The sequence below is a fragment of the Delphinus delphis genome, chromosome 11 (assembly GCF_949987515.2).
Source record: "Delphinus delphis chromosome 11, mDelDel1.2, whole genome shotgun sequence".
Lineage (NCBI taxonomy): Eukaryota > Metazoa > Chordata > Mammalia > Artiodactyla > Delphinidae > Delphinus > Delphinus delphis.
In genome coordinates, this window is record NC_082693.1 from 87,629,940 (window position 1) to 87,655,191 (window position 25,252).

General features: G+C 41.1%; 2 protein-coding genes across 7 annotated transcripts in view; one reads left to right on the forward strand and one right to left on the reverse strand.

The window, feature by feature from the left end:
- PRDM4 (PR/SET domain 4) overlaps positions 1-13,829 on the reverse strand; it is a 37,153-nt gene extending 23,324 nt beyond the window's left edge. For 4 of the 6 annotated variants that reach the window (XR_009521255.1, XR_009521257.1, XR_009521256.1 and 1 more), the window contains exons 1-8: positions 13,725-13,829; positions 13,277-13,543; positions 10,006-10,139; positions 7,255-7,440; positions 4,877-5,671; positions 2,472-2,621; positions 1,343-1,461; positions 313-398 (exon numbers count right to left, since the gene is read on the reverse strand). Coding sequence is in view for 3 of the 6 variants with exons in the window: in XM_060025550.1 (XP_059881533.1) it covers positions 313-398; positions 1,343-1,461; positions 2,472-2,621; positions 4,877-5,671; positions 7,255-7,440; positions 10,006-10,139; positions 13,277-13,287 (1,481 nt within the window). In the remaining 3 variants the exon portion in view is untranslated. The remainder of the gene's footprint in view (positions 1-312; positions 399-1,342; positions 1,462-2,471; positions 2,622-4,876; positions 5,672-7,254; positions 7,441-10,005; positions 10,140-13,276; positions 13,544-13,724) is intronic. The other 2 variants (XM_060025552.1, XM_060025551.1) reach the window with 2 other exon arrangements.
- Positions 13,830-24,305: 10,476 nt separating this feature from the next.
- Positions 24,306-25,010, forward strand: ASCL4 (achaete-scute family bHLH transcription factor 4). The gene has a single exon (XM_060023903.1). It carries the CDS (start codon positions 24,339-24,341, stop codon positions 24,852-24,854), a length of 516 nt encoding a protein of 171 aa, XP_059879886.1. The 5' UTR covers positions 24,306-24,338; the 3' UTR covers positions 24,855-25,010.
- Positions 25,011-25,252: the final 242 nt, after the last annotated feature.

The following is a 25,252-nucleotide window of genomic DNA, read 5'->3' on the forward strand; positions in this document are numbered from 1 at the left end:
GGCCCGCATACAGCAAAAAAAAAAAAAAGAAAAGGTACCCACTTGCAAGGTCAATGGTAATTGTATCATTCCTTACTGCATTAGTAAGTTGAATAAACTGTTCACAAAACAAGGATAGTTTCTTATATTTTCATTTATAATAACCCTTAGTCAACAACTACTGGGGTGAAGAAGGTGAAAAGTCTTAGGCTTTAAGGTATGTTCAGATATCACTGTCATTTGGATTCTTCGATTCTTCCCTATTTTATTCAAAGCTTCCTACTGAAAAACATCTGAATCGTAACTATTTCTTTCATCCAAGTCTACTCTTACCTGGCTTTGCGCACAAACATCATCCAATTACATTCATTTTCGTCAGTTGTAATGATGCAGAATTCTAGGACACCACTGTGGTATATCTGTCAACAAAAGGCAAACATACACATCAGATGAACTGAAAAGTGATACACAATGCTGCTAAGTTTAGCCTAGCAATAATCTCATTTACTTTGCAGTAGGTACAAACTTTCCTAGTCAGTGTGAAAATACATGGTTGTCTTCTCAAATGTTTGTCATTTCACCAGTCCCCCTATTTCCAGCAGTACAATAAAGACCACTAGAGACCTACAGCTAGTGCTCAGTGTATAGAATCATGTTGCTCTTGATTATTCACATTTTGGCTTGACTGGAAAAAACATAAGAAACAGTCCGCTTGTCTTCACCACCTACCACATGAATGGACATGAAGGTCAGAGAACCACCTCTTCTCATTATTTCTCCAATGCATGTAGCATTCCTCTATGTTTACTCCTGGATACCACAATTAAAGTCCCCAATGCCAGTGGCACTCTACCTTTCCAACTATCACAAGACCCATTTCCCCCTTACTTCAATTTTTGCAGGCATCATTCTCAACCTATTGACTAAAATTCTATATAAACATGTTATAGGAATAGCTGTTTATATCAAAAACTTAAGTTTCTAGCCCCTTCCGTTAGAAAACTAGAGAAATAATCTTAGCTTCCAATTCTAGAATTGTTTCCCAAGCTAAATATTTGAGGAATGTTTTAGTTGATTACAAAATAAGACTTTCAACATATAAACAAAGTCCATGGCCTCAGCTGCCACAAGTAATAAAAATGAATAATCATTATCTAACAAAATGGAGACTAAAACAGTTTATCTTCCATATTCAATACCTGATGTTTTGCTATGTATAATAAGTTGGCTACTAAGAACAGAGAGAATGTACTATTAAATGACTGATAAGTGAAAGGCACTGTATGAATCTTGGCTAAGTTTTTAACTACCTCATTACAGTAAAAGCAACCAAAAGTCATAGAAAAGTTTCATAAACACTGACCTTCCAGATATGATTAACTGCCTTGTCTGTCCATTCTGCTACTTCCATGGAGTGACTTTGCTGGCCAATAAGAGGCCCAAAGCAAGTCCGCACAGGAATGGTTTCTCCAGTCCATACACCTATCAGTGGAAGGACATGAACTACACAATCAATGATTTAAACATCTAATCAGATAGAGAAGAGAGTAGCTTAACTCATACAAAGAATCTTATTTTCAATGAACCTAAGTACTACTGATATTCTAGCACTCCTGAGAGGTAGGTAAGTCTTATGGGTCCTATCCTGTAAATAAGGAAAAAGTAATAAACAGATTAGATAGGGGCTCAGAATAAATAAGCAGAGTAAGAAGCAGTATCAGAAATTCCTGAACCATTTTTATACACAAGGAACCAAACCATGTCCCTCCAAATACGTTATTTTGGAGTTGATACATAAAAAAGACTAGAGAACATCATTCTATCATAAAAAAGTAAAGCAATTACCACAAAATAAATCAAACTTCTAAGATCACTTGTGCTTAAAGCACTGCTCTTTACTATCTAAGCTGTTTATTGCTTTCAATTGACCCATGCCTAAGTTACACCTGAAAGAATAACGAACCTAGTATTGTATTTTCGAAGAATGGCACAGTGATGCAGATACCATGTGAAGTTCCAATATGGATAAGCATACTTTGGCAGTCTACATTTCTTATTACCTTTTCCTAAGGAGTATTAGGCAATTTACAAACATCTAATGTAAATATCTTTAGTGATAAAGAAGTTATCAATGGTGAATTTTCAATGTTTTATAAAAGAAACTAAGTTTCAAGGAGTGCTTTGTCATGATTATTGATAGTGGATGATACAGCTGAAAATAAAAGTCAAGTCTTCAAAGACTCAGGCTAGGATTCTCTCCTCTATTCAATTCTGATTCTAAGAAAGGGGAACTTTTCCAATAAACTTTTCAACTTGATGTACTGCTGTCACCCCTGGACAAGACAAATATTCCGTAAAAGGATAAATCTCAGCTATAAACTGACTTCTGGATCAACCAAATAATCACTAAATTACACACATCCACTTTTACAACTTCACCCTACAAAGGAAGAAGAACCTCTGATGGGGTTTTATGGTTCCAAGGGTCTTACCAACATCTGCTCCCACAATTGACTGGCGGAGAACAAGCTGCTTTGGGAGAGAAAGCCTCGCTCTGCTCTCTATTGGAGTGTCAGGAACAAAAGTCACCGGTCCGTGATCTGGGCAGTCTGAGGGATAGGCTCGGTCACAGAGAGTGCACCCTGCAGATGGGAAATTTGAGACATAAATGGGGTCAGTTCTAGCAGGCAAATGAATGACCACCTGCTTTTTTATTTAAATACAAATTATTAAAATGTAACCAGTACGAAGCAAGGTTCTAGCAGAAATTCTCTGATCAAAGAACTACTTTCTTACACTAAAATATATATCCACTGTTATATCTCTCTTCAGCAACATTTGATATTTTTCTTTTGATCCAACTGGACAAGTTTTCTATTCAATGCGTAAGAGAAAGACTGATCAAAAAATAAGCCTACATTACTTCAAGAATCAAGTATATTATTCCTTACATTGAGTAGATAAGTAATACCTTGAGATATGATGTTCTAAAGTCCAAAAGATTCCAATTCTACCAAACTATAAGAGGAAACTGAGTTGAAATGCTGTAGCGATGCAAAGCCAAAACAGAGATGACAACAGAGCACAACAAAGTCAGAGCCAGCTGCACCACTGCTCTCTTTTGCTTCACTATTAACAAACTGGCTGACCACGCTTTGATGACAAGCTCTTAAGTCAAAAAAAATATGCAACCTGCTCTTTGGGACAGCAGGTGAATCATATTCTTGCAGACATATTTGCTTAACATTCTTAATTCTTATTGTTCATGCGGTCTTTTTGCATTGTCAGAAAAAACGCTGAATTCATATTCTGTTTTCTGTGCTTACTGTAACTTCACTTTTACAAGCTCAGGAGTGTCCTCCTTCTCTATAAATCTTCTGCTCTATTCTTTTACTTTCCTTTCTCACTGCTACCTTAACAGTAGTATTAATGACCCTATTTAGTCAATGATTGTGTTCAAACTTTCCAAATTCATTCACAAAATAGTTGTAAATACATAAACCTTAGAATCGCAGCCTTCTAGGTGCCTTTTTCTCCTAAGAAATCCATTAGAAATTACTCCTTAAATGGCATAAAATATTAGTAAGTTTTCATATTTAGCCAAAGCAGTAATAATATATTACTTCTTCGAGTACTACTTGATTAAAAATTCTTTGAATATCAGACTAGAGATCCCCTACACTCTATGAGAACTTATTCTCCAATGCTCTTAACAAGAAACCATGTTAACTCTTCAAACAAAGGAGATTCAGAATTCATACTGCAAAAAATGCTTACAGGTTTCCTTCAAAGATATACAAATGGCCAATAAGTACATGTAAGATGTTCAACATCATTAGTCATTAAGGAAATGCAAATTAAAACCACAATGAGATGCCACTTCACACCCACTACAATGGGTATTAAAAAAAAAAGTCTTGGCAAACATGTAGAGAAAATGGAACCCTCATACACAGATGCTGGGAATGTAAAATGGTGCAGCCACTTTGGAAAACAGTCTGGCAATTCCTCAAAACGAGGAATTCCACTCCTTATATCCAAGAAAATTAAAAACATATGTTCATACAAAAACCTGTACGTGAATGTTCCTACCAGCATTGAATATAATGGCCAAAAAGGAGAAACAAAATATTCATAAAAGATAAATGGATAAACAAAATGCGGTATATGCATACAATGGAATATTCTTCTTCCAAAAAGAGGAATAAAGTACTAATACATGCTATAACATGGATGAGCCATCCCAACATTATGCTGGAAAGAAGCCAGACACAGCCACATAATGTATGATTCCATTTATATGACATGTCTAATAGGCGAATCCAGAGAAAGTAGATTATTGGTTGCCTGAGAATGGGGGGCAGGGGTGAGAGTGACTGCTAATGGGGTTTCTTTATGGGGCGATAAAAATTTTGGAATTACACAGTGGTGATGGTTGCACAACCTTGTCAATATACTAAAAACCACTAAACTGTACACTTTAAATGCATATGCGAATTATATTACACATGATCTAATAAATATGTCTTACGTTGAAAAAGCAAATGGCATGTCACACAGAATACCTTACTGAAATTTACTTCTATAATTAACTATCTGTGAAATCTTGGGAAATACCTTAAGCATTATTAGGCTAAGCTTACCTGTAAAATACAGAAATGACTGTTTCCTTACTTCAGGAAGATGCTATAAGAACCAACAAAATGTCTATATACTGTTTGGCTTACCTGAGGAAAAGGCACCACATTAATACAAAGGACAATACAAAGGCAAATAAAAGTTCCAAAGTCTAGTTACTTTCTATACTCCCTTAACACCTGATTTTGTGACTAAACCTGTTAAGGATGATGGCCCTTTCTATCAATATCTCCAAAAGAAAAAGGCTAAGCACACTCACAAATTGTAAACAAGGTTGCCATATTTTCCTTGTTTGAATTGGAGTCTTCCATTTGCAGTGAAGGTGGTACAAAAGAAAGACTGTCTGAAGACACATCTACATGACCTGTCCCCATAGCAACCTCCTGGGTGATGGAGGAGACAGCCACAGGTTCTAGGCTTAGGCCAACTTCATGGAGGGAAACAGATTCTAGGGAGGCGAGGTTGTGTGAGGTAGAGAGTGCCACGCTTACAGAGTTGGTGCTCATGGCCACGGTGTGGATGGAGTCACTGAGGGCACTGTCAGACATTCCGTTGACCCGACTTGCAATGTGGTCTGTCTCCATGACCACAGGGAGCTCCAGGCCATTCCCATGAATGGGTATCACACCACCATGTCCTACAGTTTCTGCTGCAAGGTTGTTGCTCACAGAATCCACAGACAGAGGTTCATGACTTCTGGAGCCATTTGGGATTTGGGTATGCTCGCCTGCAACACCATCCATGGTAAGCTCTTCTGCCATTCCATCTGTAGAGATTGGGCTGGTGACCCTAGAGACGTTCTCCATAGTGATTGTTGTGTCCAAGGCCACCTCATGGCCATCAGCGGGATGAAGACTTTGGGCACCATGTGTGTTCACAGAGCGAGAGTCTATTGAAACAATGCCTGGTTCTAATCCAACATTTCCATTGGACTGATAGGGATCTAGCGCCGAAGGGTTATTGGTGATAGATAATGCTGTATTACCATCAACATTTATAGAGTTAGGGTGGATATACTGAGGAGGTGGTCTGTCAGCTAAATAAGATAAAATGCCTGAGAAAAGGAAAAGATGAGATATCAGGAATTTTTCAGTATATTGTTAAATATAAAGAATTCCAAATTCCTTACAAATGTAACTAAACTAAAATAATCTCCTATTTCTTTGGTTTGATATCTATATACTTTATAAATAGCAACATACATATACCACAATTCAGTTTTTCCTGTGAAACTCAGAAATCATAAAAAATTAACTATGTTCCTTTGAAGTCACTAGAAATTAATCACTTATAAATGCTGCCTTTAATATATACATGGCTGGAGTTCCTGAGTCTTAAGATGCTGAAATCTGCTCTATAAGAGTTAAAAGGTAAAATCATTTAAAAGATTTTCCATGTGAAAAATAAAAATTAAATATAATTTTTAACTTATTAGACTATCATAAAACATTAGGCTCTATTCAAAACAAGTCACAATTATACCTGCTTTATTAAAACAGAAAAAAATATTTGAACACTCGTGCTTATGAAGATGTGGTGAAATGGTACTTGCTGCATTGCCAGTAGGAGCCTAAATTTCTAAATCCTCTTTGGAAAGTATCTACAATAATAACCTCAAAAATGTTCATACCCTCTTGCACAAGAAATTCCACTTATGGTAATCTCACCTAAATGCATTTTGTAAGTATTATACACAAAGACATTCATACATGGTTATTAAAAAAACTGGAAAAAACTGTCCAACAATAAAGATATAATAAACCATGGAATATCCACTCAGTAGAATATAATGCATCATTAAAAAGGATAATTATGAAAACCACACAGTAGTTGGGAAAAATAACTATGTAAAAATAGAGAAAAATATTAAGTAAAAAAAAGGGTACACAATTGTATAGAAAGTACTATATAGTGTTAATTATGAAAAACAGTAAAAACCTATACATACAAATAAAAGACAGGAAGGAAGTACACCAAAAAGATGGATGATGGGACTATGAATGATTCCCCTTCCTCCTTATTTGCTAAATTTTTTGAAATGAGTATATAATACTTCTAGAATAAAAATTCAGTAAACTTTAATTTATAATAAACAATGACACTTGTAAGCAGGACATGTGGTTGATAGGAATTACAACTGCAGAATTATAAAAACTGAATCAAGGAGATGCTAGAGGAGACAAGAAAAATTGTTTATGTGCCATTAAGAAATTAAGCTTAGGGCTTCCCTGGTGGGGAGAGTCCGCCTGCCGACGCAGGGGACGCGGGTTTGTGCCCTGGTCTGGGAGGATCCCACATGCCGCGGAGCAGGTGGGCCCGTGAGCCATGGCCGCTGAGCCTGCGCATCCAGAGCCTGTGCTCCGCAGCGGGAGAGGCCACAACACTGAGAGGCCCGCGTACCGCAAAAAAAAAAAAAAAAAAAAAAAAAAAAGAAATTAAGCTTAATCAAACTGCTATGTTAATATGTTACCTATATGTTCTAAGAGGAAAAGTACATAAATATGAACAATTTTTTCCCACAAAGATTAATGTCTAATAGTGACAAACAGAAAAAAGTGTTATTCAAGCCTTCAAGAACTGAAGTTAAGAGCTGGCTGAATTCTTCCTCCTAAATTCCTGAATAACTGTAACACTTACCAGGTAGAATGGTTCTGAAGTAACTGCTCTCAAGGTGGGGGTAAGGTGGTGGAGGTAGGGTGTAGTTTCTTTCAGGTAACCCACACATCACCCCTCGATCCCCAATACCCATTGGGAGCATGAGAGACAAAGCAGAAGGCAGAGAGCTCAGGGAGGGACCCAGGTTTGGAATCGCCACTGGCAGCCCTACAAAAAAAAATTTTTTTCTCCATTAAAAGTAAGTATCTTAGGGCTTCCCTAGTGGCGCAGTGGTTAAGAACCCGCCTGCCAGTGCAGGGGATATGGGTTCGATCCCTGGTCAGGGAAGATCCCACAAGCCGCGGGAGCAACTAAGCCCGTGCGCCACAACTACTGAACCAGCGCTCTAGAGCCCGCAAGGCACAACTACTGAAGCCTGCGTGCCTAGAGTCCGTGCTCCGCAACAAGAGAAGCCACTGCAATGAGAAGCCCGCACACCGCAATGGAGAGTAGCCCCCGCTCTCCGCAACTAGAGAAAGCCCGCTCGCAGCAACGAAGACCCAACACAGCCATAATTAATTTTTTTTTTTAAAGTAAGTACTTTAAAATTCTGTAATCACTTGCTCAACTCTTAGGAAGGTTTTTGCAATGGGCAAAAATCTCACCTAGCAGCCCTTTACATCCACAGATAGGTAGTGTTGTGCAGACATCCACAAACAAGTCCTACATTTAGTCAAGTTAGTTTTAAAATGCCAACTTGATCATCCAGTTGTCTATTGCTCTAAGTATCAAAGCATTTAATTACAATTAAAAACCTAGTTTAAATACAATTTAAGAAAACAAATTATAAGAGATAAAAAGAATGGGAAGAAACATACCAAAGATCAAAGAAATATATCAAAGTTCAGAGTGGTCTCTGAGTAGTGATAGAATAGTTGTTTGTTTTTCTAAGAATTTTCTTTCTTTCTTTCTTTCTTTCTTTCTTTATTTGGGTCTTTGTTGCTGCGCACAGGCTTTCTCTAGTTGTGGCGAGCAGGGGCCACACTTCGTTGCGGTAGCTTCTCGTTGCGGAGCACGGGCTTCAGTAGTTGTAGAGTGCAGGCTCAGTAGTTGTGGCCTGCGGGCTCAGTAGTTGTGGCGCAGCACAGGCTTAGCTGCTCCACGGCATGTGGGATTTTCCCGAACCAGGGCTTGAACCCGTATCCCCTGCACTGGCAGGCGGATTCTTAACCACTGTGCCACCAGAGAAGTCCCCAGAGTTTTTTAATTTATTTTTGCACTTTACTATATTTTCCATTTTATATGGTGAGAACGTTTCACTTAAAAAAAGATATGCTTCTGGGCTTCTAGGGGCTTCCCTGGTGGCACAGTGGTTGAGAGTCCGCCTGCCGATGCAGGGGACACAGGTTCGTGCCCCGGTCCGGGAAGATCCCACATGCCGCGGAGCGGCTGGGCCCGTGAGCCATGGCCGCTGAGCCTGCGCGTCCGGAGCCTGTGCTCCACAATGGGAGAGGCCACAACAGTGAGAGGCCCCCGTATCGCAAAAAATAAAAACAAAAACAAGAAGGCCTGGGCGCAGCAACAAAGACCCAATGCAGCCAAGAAAATTAATTAATTAATTAATTATTTAAAAAATGTTTCTACTTGGAAATTAATGTAAAGCTAAATATAAAACTGTACATACATATTTTCATATAATCTTTTGTATATACGCTGTACTTCATGATTTTTAAAAATTTGTACTTTATATTTACCTTGGACTATATCTATCCGCAAGTGCTAAAGTGACCCTGTGCCTACGTATCATAATGAACAATCACCAACTTGGGCAGTGCTGATTCGCATTATTTTTGCCAGTGGCAGTATTTTTTAATAGGTTTTTCCTCCTCAATAAGAGTGTCCACTAAATGGAATGCCTAAGAGATAATCAAATGAGTTAAGTAATACTTTTTTAAAAAATTTCTTTTGTGGACACTAAAAGAAATGTGAAGACACCCTAGTTTAGACAAACCTTATTTAACGGCTGCATATTAGTAATTAAGCAGGTAATTCTCTATAGAGAACTAAACAACTTAATAGATTTAAAATACTCTTAAACATTAACTCTTACTTTGATAAAATCCAATACATTACAATGTCAAAGACCGAAGAATCACTGTCTTGCCACTGTAAGACTCAATGGCTTACTTGTTTCATTTCTATTTCAGTAGAAAGAAAAAATTGAACTAGCCAGATAAAAAGGTTTTAAAAGTACAGCGATGGGGGAAAATGAGCTTTTCCTATACTATTATTCTGTCCCAGTACTGAGGCTCAGGGGGAGTTCTACGTAGGAGCTTCATCTCTGAAACCTCCTCTTTGACCATAATTCTAGGCCTGGTGTGTTTGCAGCTGTTGCCAGTTTGATATCATAGAAAATAAAGCTGAATTTCCCATGTGTTCTAGGAATAGTTATTACAGTAACTTTGATTCTCTCCTAATAACCCAGGGACAGAATGCCAAGGGGGAAAACAGATGAATGGGTAACCCTAGATAAAATGCCAAATCAACTACAGCTCTACAGACAAAAGGCCACTAACCCAAGAAGAGAACAACCAGAAAAAAACCGCTACTCCTATTCTATCCACTAGGACTTCAGTACTCTAGGAAAATTGCTGCCACATGTGGAACCACCATTTAGACCTGCTGGGCTTCTCCCTTCCACTCTTAAAGGGGCTTTCACCCCCCTGTAGGCTCCATTTAGAACTGATAATGCAATGAAGTGCTGAAATTCAGTCACTCTCCCTTACCACTCACCTGGGGCTGGGATGGCATTGTGAGTGGGTGAGGCAGCCAACCCCAGGTGACTCCCTGAGACTGGCAAGGCATTGCTCACAGAGGATGAAGTCAGCTGCTCCATCCCCACTGGGCTCAGGTTCATTTCATTCATCCTAAGAAAGAGCAGACACAACCAGTTATGCAAAAAATTACCTCAGTGACTCTGTTTAAGGTACTGAAGAACCTGAAACAATGGAGGTGGGGAAATGGGACTTAACCAACTATGACTTCATTTCTATGCTCACAGCTCCCTGATAACTAGTGTCATTGGGATTCAGAGATGTTAACTCAGCCATCATATAGCAGAAACAGGATTTAACTCAGGTGTGCCTCGCTCCAAACCCTAAGCACACTATCTAAAGCAAAGTTTGCAATCCTTAGAGCACACTGGCAACAAGGGTTTGTTTTTTAAATTCACCTAAGTTTTTTCCTTCACAGTATTTAGTTTCTCCAACCGGCTTATTACTTTAAACCAGGAGTTTTATAGACAGTCTGTTTTAACTTACTCAAAGAATTTTTACTAATTCCTTTTACCAGGAGTTAAAGTGATACTGGGTGTGAATTAGATTACCAATGGTATAAAGAAGCACCATATCTTCTCCATGGATCAGCATTTTATTAAAATTCTGTATAGATACCTTAATAATTAATCAATAATTTTAGTAATATCCTCCACATATCAAGGTTCATTAGGCAAGCTTTGCTAGCTACTTTATAAAAAATTACTTCATATTTGCTCACCAATTCTACAAAATAAGGTAACCAAGGAAACAGTGGCTCAAAGAGGGCTTGTCATATGCCCCAAATCACACAGCAATGAAATAACACAGATCATGCTGCAAAATACTGTCAGAAAGTTTTTCAATACACCAAACTTCTTTTATCTAGAGACCATTTTTGGCTGAAGAATCTGAGAACTGCTTTTTCCATAAAATCCATCTTGTAGTGCCATTGACAAAGTCATTAGAATAAGAGTATACTGATTTGAATAAGATACTACTAGAGATTGTTATCAGTATTAGTTCCTATGTCAGAATTTAGAGACTGCCATATTATAAACAACTTCAAGGGGCCAGCCAACAGGCTATCCAAAGGAGGTCACCAGTGACCTCCAATGCTTATACTGAGTTATCAGTGATTCAAGTTCATGCGCGTGCACCTATGTACATGGGAGGGGTGAAGAACAGGAAGGGGAACCAAATCGGTCTACACACTCCTTAGCAGTGAAGGCAAAACTTAATAGGTTTTTAATCTGAAAAATGGCAATATCAGCTGCCAATCAACATGAAAATAATAACAACTAATACTTATTACTCCCTTACTTTAGGTGTTAGGCACTGGGCTAAGTGATAACATGTAATTACCTCACCTAATCCTTATAACTACTGTGAGGTAGGTATTATTCTTAATCCCATTTTAGAGAGGAGAAAATTGAGACTCAGGCTAAGAAACTTAACCCCAAATTACATTAACTAGTAAGTGGTAGAGTCGGGATTTAAATCCAGGTCTGCCTAATTTAAGAAAACTAGTAAGTCGCAGAATTGGCATTTAAGTCCAGGTCTGCCTAATTTAAGAAATCTAAACTCTTAACTATGACTAGAAAAAGACAATTACAATAAAAGAAACTCTTTGCCTTTTACAGTCCCAACACTTATGATCTGTGTATTTATATCGTGGAGTATGTTTAAAGTCCCACATAGACCTATTCCTGAATTACTCTCTATCCATAAGCTTCAACCTTACTCCGGGCTAGGTATCTCATACAACTAGGCTCCCAGACGTTAATAAAGTGTACAAAGCTGAGGGCGACACCCTATATAGAGTAGGCATTCTGAAATATGTATTTGATTTGGATGAAGCAATGCAAACTCATCTTTACTAGAAAGACAACTAGCATCACATGGCAAATGAGATACACCTTATGAAAGACAGCACATTAATAACAGTATTTAATTATGCTATAAAAGAATGCAAAAATCCTTATAGCCTAAAGAAGCGATAGCTAACAATTTTGAAGGTTTCTGGGTTTGGGGTGGTTTAAAACAGACTTTTCCTGTGACTTTATAGCTACAAACATTAACTAAAACTTTAGAACCACTGGAGCAGTAATGACCTACAAAAAAATGGTTACGATAATTTTTTTAAGTACAATTAAAAGTCTGTAGCTTCAAATTCCATGCTGAAAATTTCTGAGTATTAATCTGTGCACCTCATCTCAAGATGAAAATCAAAACGGTGCTTCTAGGTTGACTCTTAGGCCTTCTCAAACCAGTTCAAACCGGAGTTTAATGTGAGAGGCTCAGCAGATTTCTGCTTTGCTGTGAGTCACTAAAATGTGATGATCTCAGCAGCCATAAACCAAAGGTAACTAGTATCCCACAGAGAGAAAGCAGATGAAGGGAATTTACAGTATGAGCCTCAAAAGACTCCCTCATTCCAAAGTGCAAGTCTATTCTAGCTCCTTTTCCCATATGGGATGCTAGGAAGCAATCTTGGGAGAAGGGCCAGAATCAAGATACTAAGCTCGCTCTTCTTCCCTATGCATTCATTGTAGAATCATATCCTTCATCTTCTCTAGTTTATGTGACCTATGTATGAACCATTTGTTGATCTTACGACTTTTTCTTAGAATGACATAAGAAGCTAACTGAAATGCAGCCACTTTGCAAATGCAATGGACAGTTTCAGTAATTTGGATGAACTTTTTTTAATCTTCCTTATCCTCAACATACAGCCTATGAAAGGACTCATAAAGAATGGCCAAATGTAACTATTTCTCTGCCACACTTCTGTACTGTAGTGGCATGGTACCACAAAGTACTTTCAACATTAACACGGAGCCTGCACAATTAATAACTTAATTTCTCTACATTACCAGCCAAGCCAGACGGTAACCAGCAAAATTCAACGTGAAACATGGTTTTGAGCTAAAAACACACTTCAAAATCCAGATGAAAATATTATTAAACGCGCAAATAACTCAAAGGCAAGGATAAAGATGTCCAACGAGCCAACAATCGACGTAATGGCTATTCGGAACAACTACTCACATTTGGAGTAAATCAAATTTAATGAGAGTATATTCAACCCAATACTGGTTTCTGGATGTTTTGTTCCCTTTGGGACAAACCCACTTGCCAATCGCACCTGTAACCTGCCCAATGGCACCAAAAACAAAAGCACTCTTAAGTCTCATTTGCCAAATGTTTTCCAAAGACGTCACCAACGCTGAGCTCACCAAGCTACTCACCTGTGATGCATCTGCTGGGGGCCAAGTGTCAGAGGAACGCGCACACGGGTGGTGGAGAACCGGCATCAGGGTTTGCGTTCCAGGGTCACGTGCTACCGCATCTTGCTTACAACCGCTGCACAAACGCGGCCATTCTTCCCCGGGGCCGCCCGGGGCAGCCCAACTTCTCCCGAGGGCCGGCGGCCGCGCACCCCGCCGCGAGATAAGGCATGCCGGGGGACACCCGAGGCCTTTCCTCCAGAAGCTTCGGGAGGGGGGCTACCTAACCTGAGGGGGAGGACAAGGGCGGTCACCAAAACACGGGAAGGATGCAGCCCCCGTCCCCTCGCCGCCAGAGAGCCCGGGCCTGCTGACACTGCCTCCCAAGGGCGGCCAAGTCGCCCGCTCGCCGGCATGGGGCCCGCAGGCCGCCCTCGCCCCGCCCCGGCCGGGCCCGCGCGCAGCCCACCTGCCGGCCGCGCGGGGGTCGCGCACGCCTGCCCCACCGCTTTGTTCCTCATCCGGGCAAAGCTCGCCTCGGGGCCCTCCCCGCCAGCACGACCCCCCGCCCCGGGGCCCGCTCGCCTAACGTTTCCCGCCCGGCCCGGCCCAACCCGCAGTGTCCTCAGGGCCGCACCCTCCAAGGCGCGTTTCCGGCTCCTCAGCCACTCTCGGCGCCCGCTGCCCCGCCCCTTGTGCGTGTGCCCCTCCCCGCCACGGCCCGCAACCGGCGCCAGCGCACCGACTCCCCCTCCCCCCAACCCACCCCGTTCCGCGCTTGCGCGCCGCGGGGACTCGGGCCGGAGGGGGCGGGCCGTGAGAGGCTCGGCCCGGAACGCCTCGTCTCAGTCCGGCCGGGTCGAGTCGAGCGCCGAGCGATCGATCCCGTTGCTAAGTAACCAGGGCTGACGTGCGCGCAGGGAGTGAGTTCTGAGTCTTATAAATCCACCAAACTTAGGATTTCAGTCTTCCTGGCATTCTCCTAGTAGCAAAGCGTGGGTCCACGCAAGCCCACAAAATTTGAAATAAGGGACTTAACATAGAGGTGTTGGTGGTGTTGCCCAGGAGGAGTTGAATATCCCGAATATTTGTCGTCATACGTTACATCTGAAGGTTGCTCAGTTTCCTTGCTTGAAGTCATAAAGAGTGGTGTTTGGGATTTCGTACAAATTTCCTTCCCCTTCTCTCTTTGCCGTTCGTTCCCTACTGCATGTCAGGCACTGTGCTAAGCCCTAGGGATACTGAGATGGCTTTAAAGGAAAGTGGTCCAAGTTCGTGAGGATTGGACAATGAAACTACAGCACACACTACCTGTTAGCTTCCATTCACCAGCAGAACAGCAGAGACCCAGGAATTCCTCCTTTCATTCAGAAGACATTTACTGAATTACATCTCAAACATAGGATACAAAATAACACGCAGGTCTTGACTTTCAACAGCTTGCAGTGTAGTAGGGACTGGTGAGTTTTGAAAATTCAGTCTCATGTGAAAGACAGAGGCACATACAATGTTTTGGACGAGAGCCTGGAGTGGTGTCAACTCATGTAATGTCTCCCTTCCTTTACTTCTCAGAAGGAGAAAGAACATTCCAAGTTGAGGGAACTATTCACTGAACACTGGCAGGTCACGTTGGTTTTGCTCTCGTTGACAACAGATATCAATAGAAACCTAAATCAAGAAAGTCATCATATCACAACTAAGTGAGAGACAATAGTCCCTAAAATGTCACATCAAATCTGGGGCCTAGGGAGAGATGATGTCTTACAAAGGCTAAATAATTTCATTCTGGTTTTCCATGCCTATTCTTTTTGAACAATTTTATTAATTTCAGAAGTGTATGTAAAAGTCAGGTCAGATAAATGTAAGAGCTAAAACTATAATACTTACAGAAGAAAATATAGGAGAAAATCTTTGTAATCTTGATAGGATACAAAAATCAGGAACCACTAAAAATTTGACAAATTGAACTTCATCAAAATTAAAACTTTCGGTCTTGAAAAGACACTGTTGACAAAATGAAATGTCAAGCCAGAGATGGGGAGAAAATATTTGCAAAACAAATATCTGACAAAGGACTTTTATTGGAATGTATATAAACTCCTTTAAACTAAATAATAAGGCAAACAACCCAACTTTTTTAAATGGGCAAAATGTTTGAACAGCCACTTCACCAAAGAAGATATATGCATGGCAACTAAGCACACAAAAAGATGAGCAATTATTATTGATTAGGGAAATGCAAATCACAACACAATGAGATAACATTATACACATCCTAGAGTGGCCAAATTTTAAAAGGCCAACTACAACAAGTGTTGGTGCAGATACAAAACAACTGGAACCCTCACACTTTGCTGGTGGGAATGCAAAGTGCTGAAGCCATTTGAGAAAACAACTTAGCAATTTTTATACCATATGATTCAGTAATTAACACTTCTAGGTGTTTACCCAAGAGAAAATACAAACATATGTACAAAGACATGTACACAAATGTGCATAGAAGCTTTATTTATAATAACCTCAAACTGGAAATAACCCAAATGTCCATCCACTGGTGAATGAATAAACAAATTAGAGTATATCTACGCAGCGGAATACTATTCAGCAATAAGAAGGAAAAAGCTATTCATAGGTGAATCTCAACAGCATTAAGCTAAGTAAAAGAAACCATACACAAAAGACTACACAATATGTGTATCCATTTATATGAAATTCTAAAAAAGGAAAAACTGTAGTAATAAAAAGCAGGTAAGTGTTGGGAGTTGAGGATGAATGGGAGGAATGAGACTGCCTGCAAAGGGGCATGAGGGGACTTCTAAGGGTGATGTAATTATGTTGATTGTGGGAGTGGGTGTATGACTGCATACATTTGTCAAAATTCATCAAATAGTACATTTGAGATTGATGAGTTTTATTGTATGTAAAAATACCTCGAGTAAACAGTTCTCAGAGCTTTCTGAGATAGATGCTCTTCCTGGGTTATAATCCTCAAATTTGGCTTGAATAAAATTTTCCATTTCTTTCTTTTACAAAAAAAACACTCAAAAAGTTGCTTTAAAAAGAAAATGATATCAGGGTCATCAAAAATTGAAGCATCCTAACCCCATTCCCCAGACCAGATTAGGTCCACTGTATGTTCTCTCACCGTCCTTATCTTCATTGTAATTAATTGTTTAATTTTCTGTCTTGCCAAGTAGATTTTAAGTTTTGGGGACAAGACCCATGTCCATCTTACTTAATGCTATATGACATAGCACAATTTTCAGCATTTATTAGGTTCTCAATAAATATTTGTTAAATGAATGAAAGTCAAACTGGCATAAATCAGCGCTATGCTTATTGACTCAAATATCTACTTACTTGGAGACCTACAGTAAAATGGATGCCCACAGTTGTCTAAGGAGCTGATTTAGGGTGACTTACCACTTAGGAGACACCAAGGTGCCACTGAGACAATAAAAACAATAGAATTACTGACCAATTAGACAAGTAGAAATGAAGAGCATAGCTGCTCTTTCAGAACCCAAGTATCAGAAAGACTGTGGAGCAAAGATGTAGCGTTGCAATCAAAGGTAAACCTTAGAGATAATTGTGTATAAGACAAACGAGATAGCAAGCATTAATATTTTGCTGGATGGCAAAGACAGAAACAGCAAATTACCTTTTTTTTTAAAATTTATTTATTTTTTTATTTTTGTCTGCATTGGGTCTTCGTTGCTGTGCGTGGGCTTTTCTCTGGTTGAGGCGAGCAGGGGCTACTGTTCGTTGTGGTGCATGGGCTTCTCATTGCGGTGGCTTCTCTTGTTGCGGAGCGTGGGCTCTAGGCGCACGGGCTTCAGTAGTTGTGCCATACTGGCTTTGTTGCTCCACGGCATATGGGATCTTACCAGACCAGGGCTCGAACCCGTGTCCCCTGCATTGGCAGGCGAATTCTTAACCACTGCACCACCAGGGAAACCGCACAAATTACCTTTAAACGTTATCTTCTAGCCCTAAAGACAAGGACAGTAATTGGGTAAGTTTGGGCCTGGACTGGGCTTCTTAGGATATTTTTCTTTCAATTGACTCTAATTAAGGTTTCAAATCCTACTTCTGATCACTCATGTAAGGGAGGGTCTGGAAATACGACTTCTTACGTGGGTAAACCTGTTCTTTGGAATTCTTGGGATTCTCATGCATAAGCCTGATTTATTGGAAACCAGACTTATGATGTACAATCTGATATAATAAATTATAATTATCAAATATAACTCTAACTATTTCTTTAGTATTTGCAGAAAGGCATGGAAAGGCTAGAGTTGGTTCAACAAATATGTGTTGAGTGCCTACTATTGCTCTAGGCACTGGGGAGATAACAGTGAACTAAACAGGCAAAAGATACCCAGTCTTTATGGAGCTTACATTATAGTGGAGAAAAATAATAAATAATTAAAATATAAAATATACGAGATAGCAATAAATACCATTAAAAGTATGGCAAGGAATATAGATAGTGCTCAGGGATAGGAGCTGCAATTTTAAACAGGGTAGACAGGGAAGTCATCATCGAAAATGTGACATTTGAAACAAATGAGATGAGGGAGTGACCCATCTGCACATCTGGAAGTGTGTTTCACTCAGAGGGAATGGCAAATGCAAAGGCCCCGAGGCAGGAGAATCCCTGACAGGTTTGAGGAATTGCAAGGAGGCCAGTGACACTAGCACTGGACGGTCTAACATGGGAGCCACTAGTCACGTGTGGTTATTGAGCCCCTGAAATGTCCCTAGTTCAAATTGTGTAATTATTTTAGAGTGATTATGTTACCGGCCCCAGTTCTTCACTCCTCTTGTAACCATGCCCTTTACAAGGGGACTTCATAGCTCATCCTAGGAAAAGAAAAAAGTTTTTTCTGCCCCTTGATTCTAAGTTTGCCGTGTTAGACATATACTAGAATTCAGCCTAAATCATTGCCCCTCAGGCTCAAGAACTAAATAAATGCTTATTTTCTTAAGCTACTGAGTCTTGATGTGGTTTATTTGATGGCAATTTTGAGGCTGCCTTCCTTTTCTTGGATGCCACTGATTTTCTGCTTTGACCTTTGGAAACTGTTACATGGGTATAAAATTAACCACTGGTATTTGGAACATTATTTCTCTTGGGTTAAGTTCCAAGTATTTGGTTTAACTTCTCTAAGGGCTGCAGAATGGCTTGTTTTCTAAATGGAGTGTGTATGGGACTAGAACTGGGATAATCTTGTGTGTTCTATGGACTTCAAAAGCAGAAAACATGTGGTGATAAACTAATTCAATTCCTCAGATTTGAAGAGACTACACGAATTTCAGTAGATGATCACCCAGGCTAAAACTGCTGAAGAAACCCTAACTTTGCTCAGACTGGGCAGTGTGACCCCTCTATTTGAGACTGAGCAAAATCGGAAACTGGGGGGAATGATCTGTGGAGTTTAACCAAAGAAATTTCGATGTTGATACCTTTGAATTTAAACCTATAGGGTAAGGTTATTTAAACTTTGGGTTTTAATTTATCCTTAGCAATTTGATAATGGGTGCTTTTTAAAATCTGAAGTATTGGGGACTTCTCTGGTGGTCCAGTGGTTGAGAATCTGCCTTCCAATGCAGGGGATGTGGGTTCGACCCCTGGTCGGGGAACTAAGATCCCACATGCCACAGGGCAACTAAGCTCACACGCCCTGGAGCCTGTGTGTGCGCACCAGAACGAGACAGAAGCCCGCGCTGCAAAGAAGAGCCCTCACGCCGCAACGAAAGATCCCGCGTGCCACAACAAAGATCCCATGTGCCTCAACTAAGAACGGATGCAGCCAAATAAATAAATAAATGATTTTTAAAAGTCTGAAGTATTATTCTACTGATAATTTATTTGATTGCATAATCTCTGGCCAGCTCTATTGAAATGGTTTTCATTAGAGGAAGGAAAAGAATGCGCTTTTGGCCAAGGGACCACCAGGCTTTGAGGTTAATTTAACAAATGTATTGTTCTGATCTACTTTAGAGATTTTAATGGGGCAAAAGCTAAACTGCTGCAACATTAGATGCTTTCCCATAAAAAAGTACAAGGATGCTAGCATTGGACTAGAGATCTTAGGCAATGAAATTCAATAAGAAAAAATAAATGAGTTGTACTAGAAAAGAAGAAACAAAATTATCATTACTTGTAGACGATCTGATTACAGTTTAAGAAATTGTAGAAAACTATCTTTAAAAAATAACTATTGGGGGACTTCCCTGGAGGTCCAGTGGATAAGACTCTGTGCTTCCAGGGCAGGGGGCACAGGTTCGACCCCTGGTTGGGTAACTGGGATTCCACATGCTTTGCGGCACGGCCAAAAAAACAAAAAACAAACAAAAACTATTGGGAATTCCCTGGCGGTCCAGTGGTTAGGGCTCCAAGCTCTCACTGCTGAGGACCCAGGTTTGAACCCTGGTCCGAGAACTAGAATTCCACAAGCTGTGTGGTGTGGCCCCCGAAAAACCTATTAGAACTATCTTGAGTGGGGTGTTGTTTCACAAGTGTATACATATATCAAAACTCATTGAATGATGTATTTAATATATGAGAGTTTAACTATATGTAGATTTTCACTCATTTAAAAATCATTAGAACTAGTAAGAGAGATCATGAGATGACTGGATTAAAAATTAACATGAAATAAGTCAATAGCTTTGAAAAAATTCTATTCACAGCAGCAATCACACCTGTAAAACATCCTGAGATAACCATAACAAGAAGCATGTAAGATCTACATGAAGAAACATATGAAACTTTATTAAAGGGCAAAAAGAAGGCCTGAATAAATGAGTTCTACTATGTTCATATAGGAGAGATTCAATGTTAAAAAAAAAGTAAATTCTCTCCAAATTAATCTGTATATTTAACACAATCCCAATTAGAATCCCAAAGTTTTCCTCTCTCACGGATATTAAAAGTGCATGTTGGGTTTCCCTGGTGGCACAGTGGTTAAGAATCCTCCTGCCAATGCAGGAAACACGGGTTTGAGCCCTGGTCCGGGAAGATCCCACATGCCGCGGAGCAACTAAGCCCATGAGCCACAACTACTGAACCTATGCTCTAGAGCCCGTGAGCCACAACTACTGAGCCCGCGAGCCACAACTACTGAAGCCCGCGTGCCTAGAGCCCGTGCTCTGTAACAAGAGAAGCCACCGCACTGAGAAGCCGATGCACTGCAACGAAGAGTAGCCCCCGCTCGCCGCAACTAGAGAAAAGCCTGTGCCCAGCACCGAAGACCAAGTGCAGCCCAAAATGAATGAATAAATAAATAACTTTTTTTAAACGTGCACGTTACTTTCCTCTTCTTTTCCAAATTTGGGCATCCTTGCTCAATAGTTCTTTCAGATAAATTGCAAAGTCAGCCATCCATTCACAACACATCCAGAATTGTGTTAGAGCATCAATTTGAGATTTATGTAACTACACCTGTGATAAATCTTACTTGGATCACGAGGTAATACATATGTTTCCCTGTTCCCCCATCAGTGGCAGCTGATGCAAATTGCAGGTATGGGGCCAGGGGGTAAGCAGCCCTCTGTGCCATGGGTTTAGGATACCAAAATCTACAATGTGATATCAAATACTTCACAAGAAGGGCCAATCTAAGTCTCTTTATCTCACATATTTCAAGCAAGTGATGAGAGACCTGTCTGAGTTTTAGGGGTGGAAGTTTTCCTTGGCCTTAGAGATACCTTTAAATCTCCTGAGCCTGGGTGAATCCCATCTCCCCTTTTACAAGCAGATCTAAGTAGGACTACATAACCCTAGTCCCAAACGCTCTTGGCGGTTTTGCCTATCTGTAACTTGATCTAGCCAGTCTTAAGAAAGACATCTTTAAAGTTGGCGAGAACATTTGTCTGGATGAAAACTGACTGGGGAGTGATGGGGAGTCAGAATCTCCTCTTTTGATCTCTTATATAAGAAAGAAGGCAGCCCCTGCCCCCATACCCCCCCCCCCACATACACACTCACGCACATTGTGCGAGTAAAATGATGCTTCTCTCACTGGGATCTCACTGGGAAAACCACTTATTTCCAATGCACGTGCACCTTCAAAAAGTGTAAGAAAGAGTGTCAGCATTCTTTGTGACCATATAGATCATGTAGTAATCCTAACACTACTTGGACCCTCTAAAAAGACCACTATAGGATCAGGGTCCGGCCATTGTTGATTGTGGTATTAGTAGTGGGAAAAAAAAAAAAGTCCTGTAGATATTTATTCCTCAGAGACAGAATTTATAAGAAGCCAGAAAACTTGGCTCAAGAACTTTAAATTTTAATGATAAATCTGTTCGTTTAGGTCAGACCAGGGTATCATTTGAGTTTTCTGTATATTTTACCTTAGTATTTTAAAGTTCACTAGATCAGAGAAAATCAAAAGTAATATTTGTTCTTTGTAATACTTTAAATAGTAGAAATATCCATAAAGAAAAGTGAACCACTCCCCCATCCTCAATGCCACCTTTTTTTTTTTTTTTTTTTTTTTTTGCGGTTCGCGGGCCTCTCACTGTTGTGGCGTCTCCCGTTGCGGAGCACAGGCTCCGGACGCGCAGGCTCAGCGGCCATGGCTCACGGGCCCAGCCGCTCCGCGGCATGTGGGATCTTCCCGGACCGGGGCACGAACCCGTGTCCCCTGCATCGGCAGGCGGACTCTCAACCACTGCACCACCAGGGAAGCCCCCCAATGCCACCTTTTTTAGGCAACCAATGACAAAAGTTTAGAGTGTGTCTTTCTACTTTTTTCTCTGTGCTCATGTAAAGACATCGTGCAGAATAGTTTAAGTTCATGCTGCATACGTTACCCTACCATTTGCTTTTTTTCACTTATCGTGTTATGGACATCTCTGCAAGTTCTTACATATAGATCTAACTCCTTATTTTTAATAAGACAGTATGTTAAAAGGATTAGCCCTTTCCCTATTGATGGACATTCACTCTATTTCCATTTATTCTCTTGTTTTAATCACTACAAACAATGCTGTAATAAATATTATTGTACATATAAATCCATACTGGTGCATTTATTTTTGCAGGATAAAATTGTAGAGAACTCTGAGTCAAAGGATATGTGATGTGCACTATTAATATTATTTTCCCAAAAGCTTGCAGCAATTTATGCTTCTGCCCTTTCCCCCAATCCTTATTAGCAATCTTTTAAATTTTTGCCAATCTGAGGATGAAAAATGGTATCTTAACTCTTCTCTTTTTTGTTCCCCTCCAATCTATTCTGCATTCTGCAGTGATCTTCTAGAAAAACAAATCTTACCACGTCACCTGTCTGCTCAAAACACCTCATTTATTTCCCATCACTCTTAGAGTAATGGCCAACATCTTTGACATGGCCCAAAAGCTCCTTGTGGTCTAATTGTCTGCCTCTCTGGTGGGCTTTTCGCCCAGTAGGGCTTCCTCCTGATAGGTCTCAACTCTACTGAGAAATCAAGATGACATATGTTTGTTTACTGGTACAAGCCTCAGAGGGAGCTACACCTTTTAAAATGTGACTAACTTATGCCTGAAAGGAATAATTGTTTCTATTTTACTTGCCTTGATGGAAGTGTTTTTCCAATTGCTTCAGGCAGATCATCAGAGTAAACAGGGAAGCGTAGGACTTGTCAAAAAAACATGTTAGGGCGACACCTTGGCTCCCGAGGAATAGGCAGAAAGTCTGATTGAAAACGTAGGGGGTTTTTGCTTCTCTTGTTTTTAAGTCAGACTTTTAAAGTAGAAGCTGCCTTTAATGTGCTGGTTTGCAGAACAGGAAATCTGATTTTCAGTGTGATAACACATTCTTTGACATTAACCAGTACAGTTGGATTTTTAATGACACTTTCATCTTCAAAGCCCTTCACTAACACGGTGGATTAATTATTCATTTTTTGGTTGTGTGTTAGAAAGACAAATCTTCAAAGCCATCATCCTTTCTCCTCGGAACTGGGGCTCTCCACCTTTCAAATGTTGCTTTCTTACCCCCAAGGGAGAAAATAAATTACATCTTTTTTTTTTTAAGACAAAAAGAATACAATAGAAATATACTCTTTACACTATGGAAAGCTGATGTCCTTATATCCTGGGTGGGATCAGAAGAGGTCGGGAAGCAGTGCTTAAGCTGTGTTTACAGTAAGCACTGTGAGAAATAACTCTGGCTAAAAGTGTTCGTTACTGCTCAGTCTTTTGATGTGCTCTTAAGAAGTAGCACAAATACATCACGGCCCCCGTGTTCAACATAATAATATGCAGACCCTTATATTTGTTGCTAAAGTATGTTTCTTTTCTGTTCTCTTCAAAAAATGTCTACTTGGGTTTTTAAAAGTTTTGGTTTTGGAGAAGAAAACCCTCAAGACTTCCCTGGGGTCCTCCTTAACTTGACACATTTTATAACCACAAGGGAGCACTCTTCCCTTTGATGAGGTCTTCTCTCCACCTCTCCAGAAATGAAAGAGCAAGTGTAAGTTTGCAAACAGCCTAAAAGCTCTTTCCATTAGCCCTGGACGCCGGAAACCACAAAGGGCAGTCAAGTCTTGATTTTCAAGGAGAAAGCCTCTGGTAAACTTTCGCTCAGCCGCCAGGAGATCTGTTGGTTCCTGGGAGGAGCTCTTCTGAAACCTTGACGAGTCCTATGTTCATGAAGACACAGAGCGGTGGATTACAGTAATTGAAAAGCTTTGGTGGCTTTGGAAGATTACTATATGTTTGGTGTGCGCTCACATTTCCAGGCTAGGGGACCGCGTAGAGGAACCCCTTTTGTAATCTTTTGAAATAAGATCAGAAGGGAAGACAGGGTTTGAAGTGTGGATTGGGGGGGGTCGCCTAAATCTTTGCCTATCACCTCCGCCTGGATCATTATAAAAAGATCGAGGAGTACAATGAACTTAGGGAATCATGCAACGTTTCCGTGAAGCCTGTTCTGGAACCTAGCTTCCGGATCCAGAACCTTTTCCAGAAGCAGACCAGCGGCGGTGCTAGGCAGTCTGAATGGACCAGCATCTCCGCTTTGAAGATTTATTTTCAGTCTTCTGCTGAGAGATTCACCTCTGGAGTGATTGGTTCGCTTTTCGGCGGATGATGGAGAAACGTAAACAGGCCGGACTGCTGACCCTGCCGTACCACCTGCTCCCGGGGCCCATGGGCGTGCCTGGGTCCCTGCCCCGCCTTCCCCTGCGGGACCCCTTCAGGGTCTCCTTGCGTCTGGACGCCGCGTGCTGGGAGCGGGGCGGCTGCGCCTCGCGGCGGCCGTACTTGCCCCTGCCGCTGGACGGCGCCTTCGAGCCCGCCTTCCTCCGCAAGCGCAACGAACGCGAGCGGCAGCGGGTGCGCTGCGTGAACGAGGGCTACGCGCGCCTCCGAGCTCACCTGCCCCGCGAGCTGGCGGACAAGCGCCTCAGCAAAGTGGAGACGCTCCGCGCCGCCATCCGTTACATCAAGCACCTCCAGGAGCTGCTGGAGCGCCACGCGCGGGGTCAGGAGGGCGCGGCCGGCGCCGGCTCCTCACTCAGGGCCGAATGCAACAGCGACGGCGAGTCCAAGGCCTCGTCGGCGCCTTCGCCCAGCAGCGAGCCCGAGGAGGGGGCCTGTTAGCGAGCGCTGGGCCGGCCCGGACCCCTCCCGCTGCGCCGCGCGCTTTTGGAGTCTGCTCTAAGGTTCCCTCCGGAGGTGGTTTGCATTTGCAATCTGTTTTTTTTTTTCTTTTCTCCAGAACTAAATCTTAGGAAAAAGAAATGAGTGCTTTAGGGGGAAAAAAAGATTTTGACATTCTAGTTGTTTCCACCCCCTCCACCCCCCCTATTGGTTATGTGCCTGCAACTGAAAGATGCTTATGAAACTCTTCCTGTACTTCTCAAAGACAAACTGTACCAGACTCTGAACTCCTCAAAGGGCGAAAACAACGAGGATTTGCCACAGTCAGCGGGGTGGGTAAATTAGGGACGTAAATACTGAAACAAATCCAATCTTAACCAAAGAAGAACTTTCCAAAA

Coding starts and splice junctions, on each gene's coding strand:
- ASCL4 (XM_060023903.1), top strand. CDS start 24,339: ATGATGGAGAAACGTAAACAGGCCGGACTGCTGACCCTGCCGTACCAC.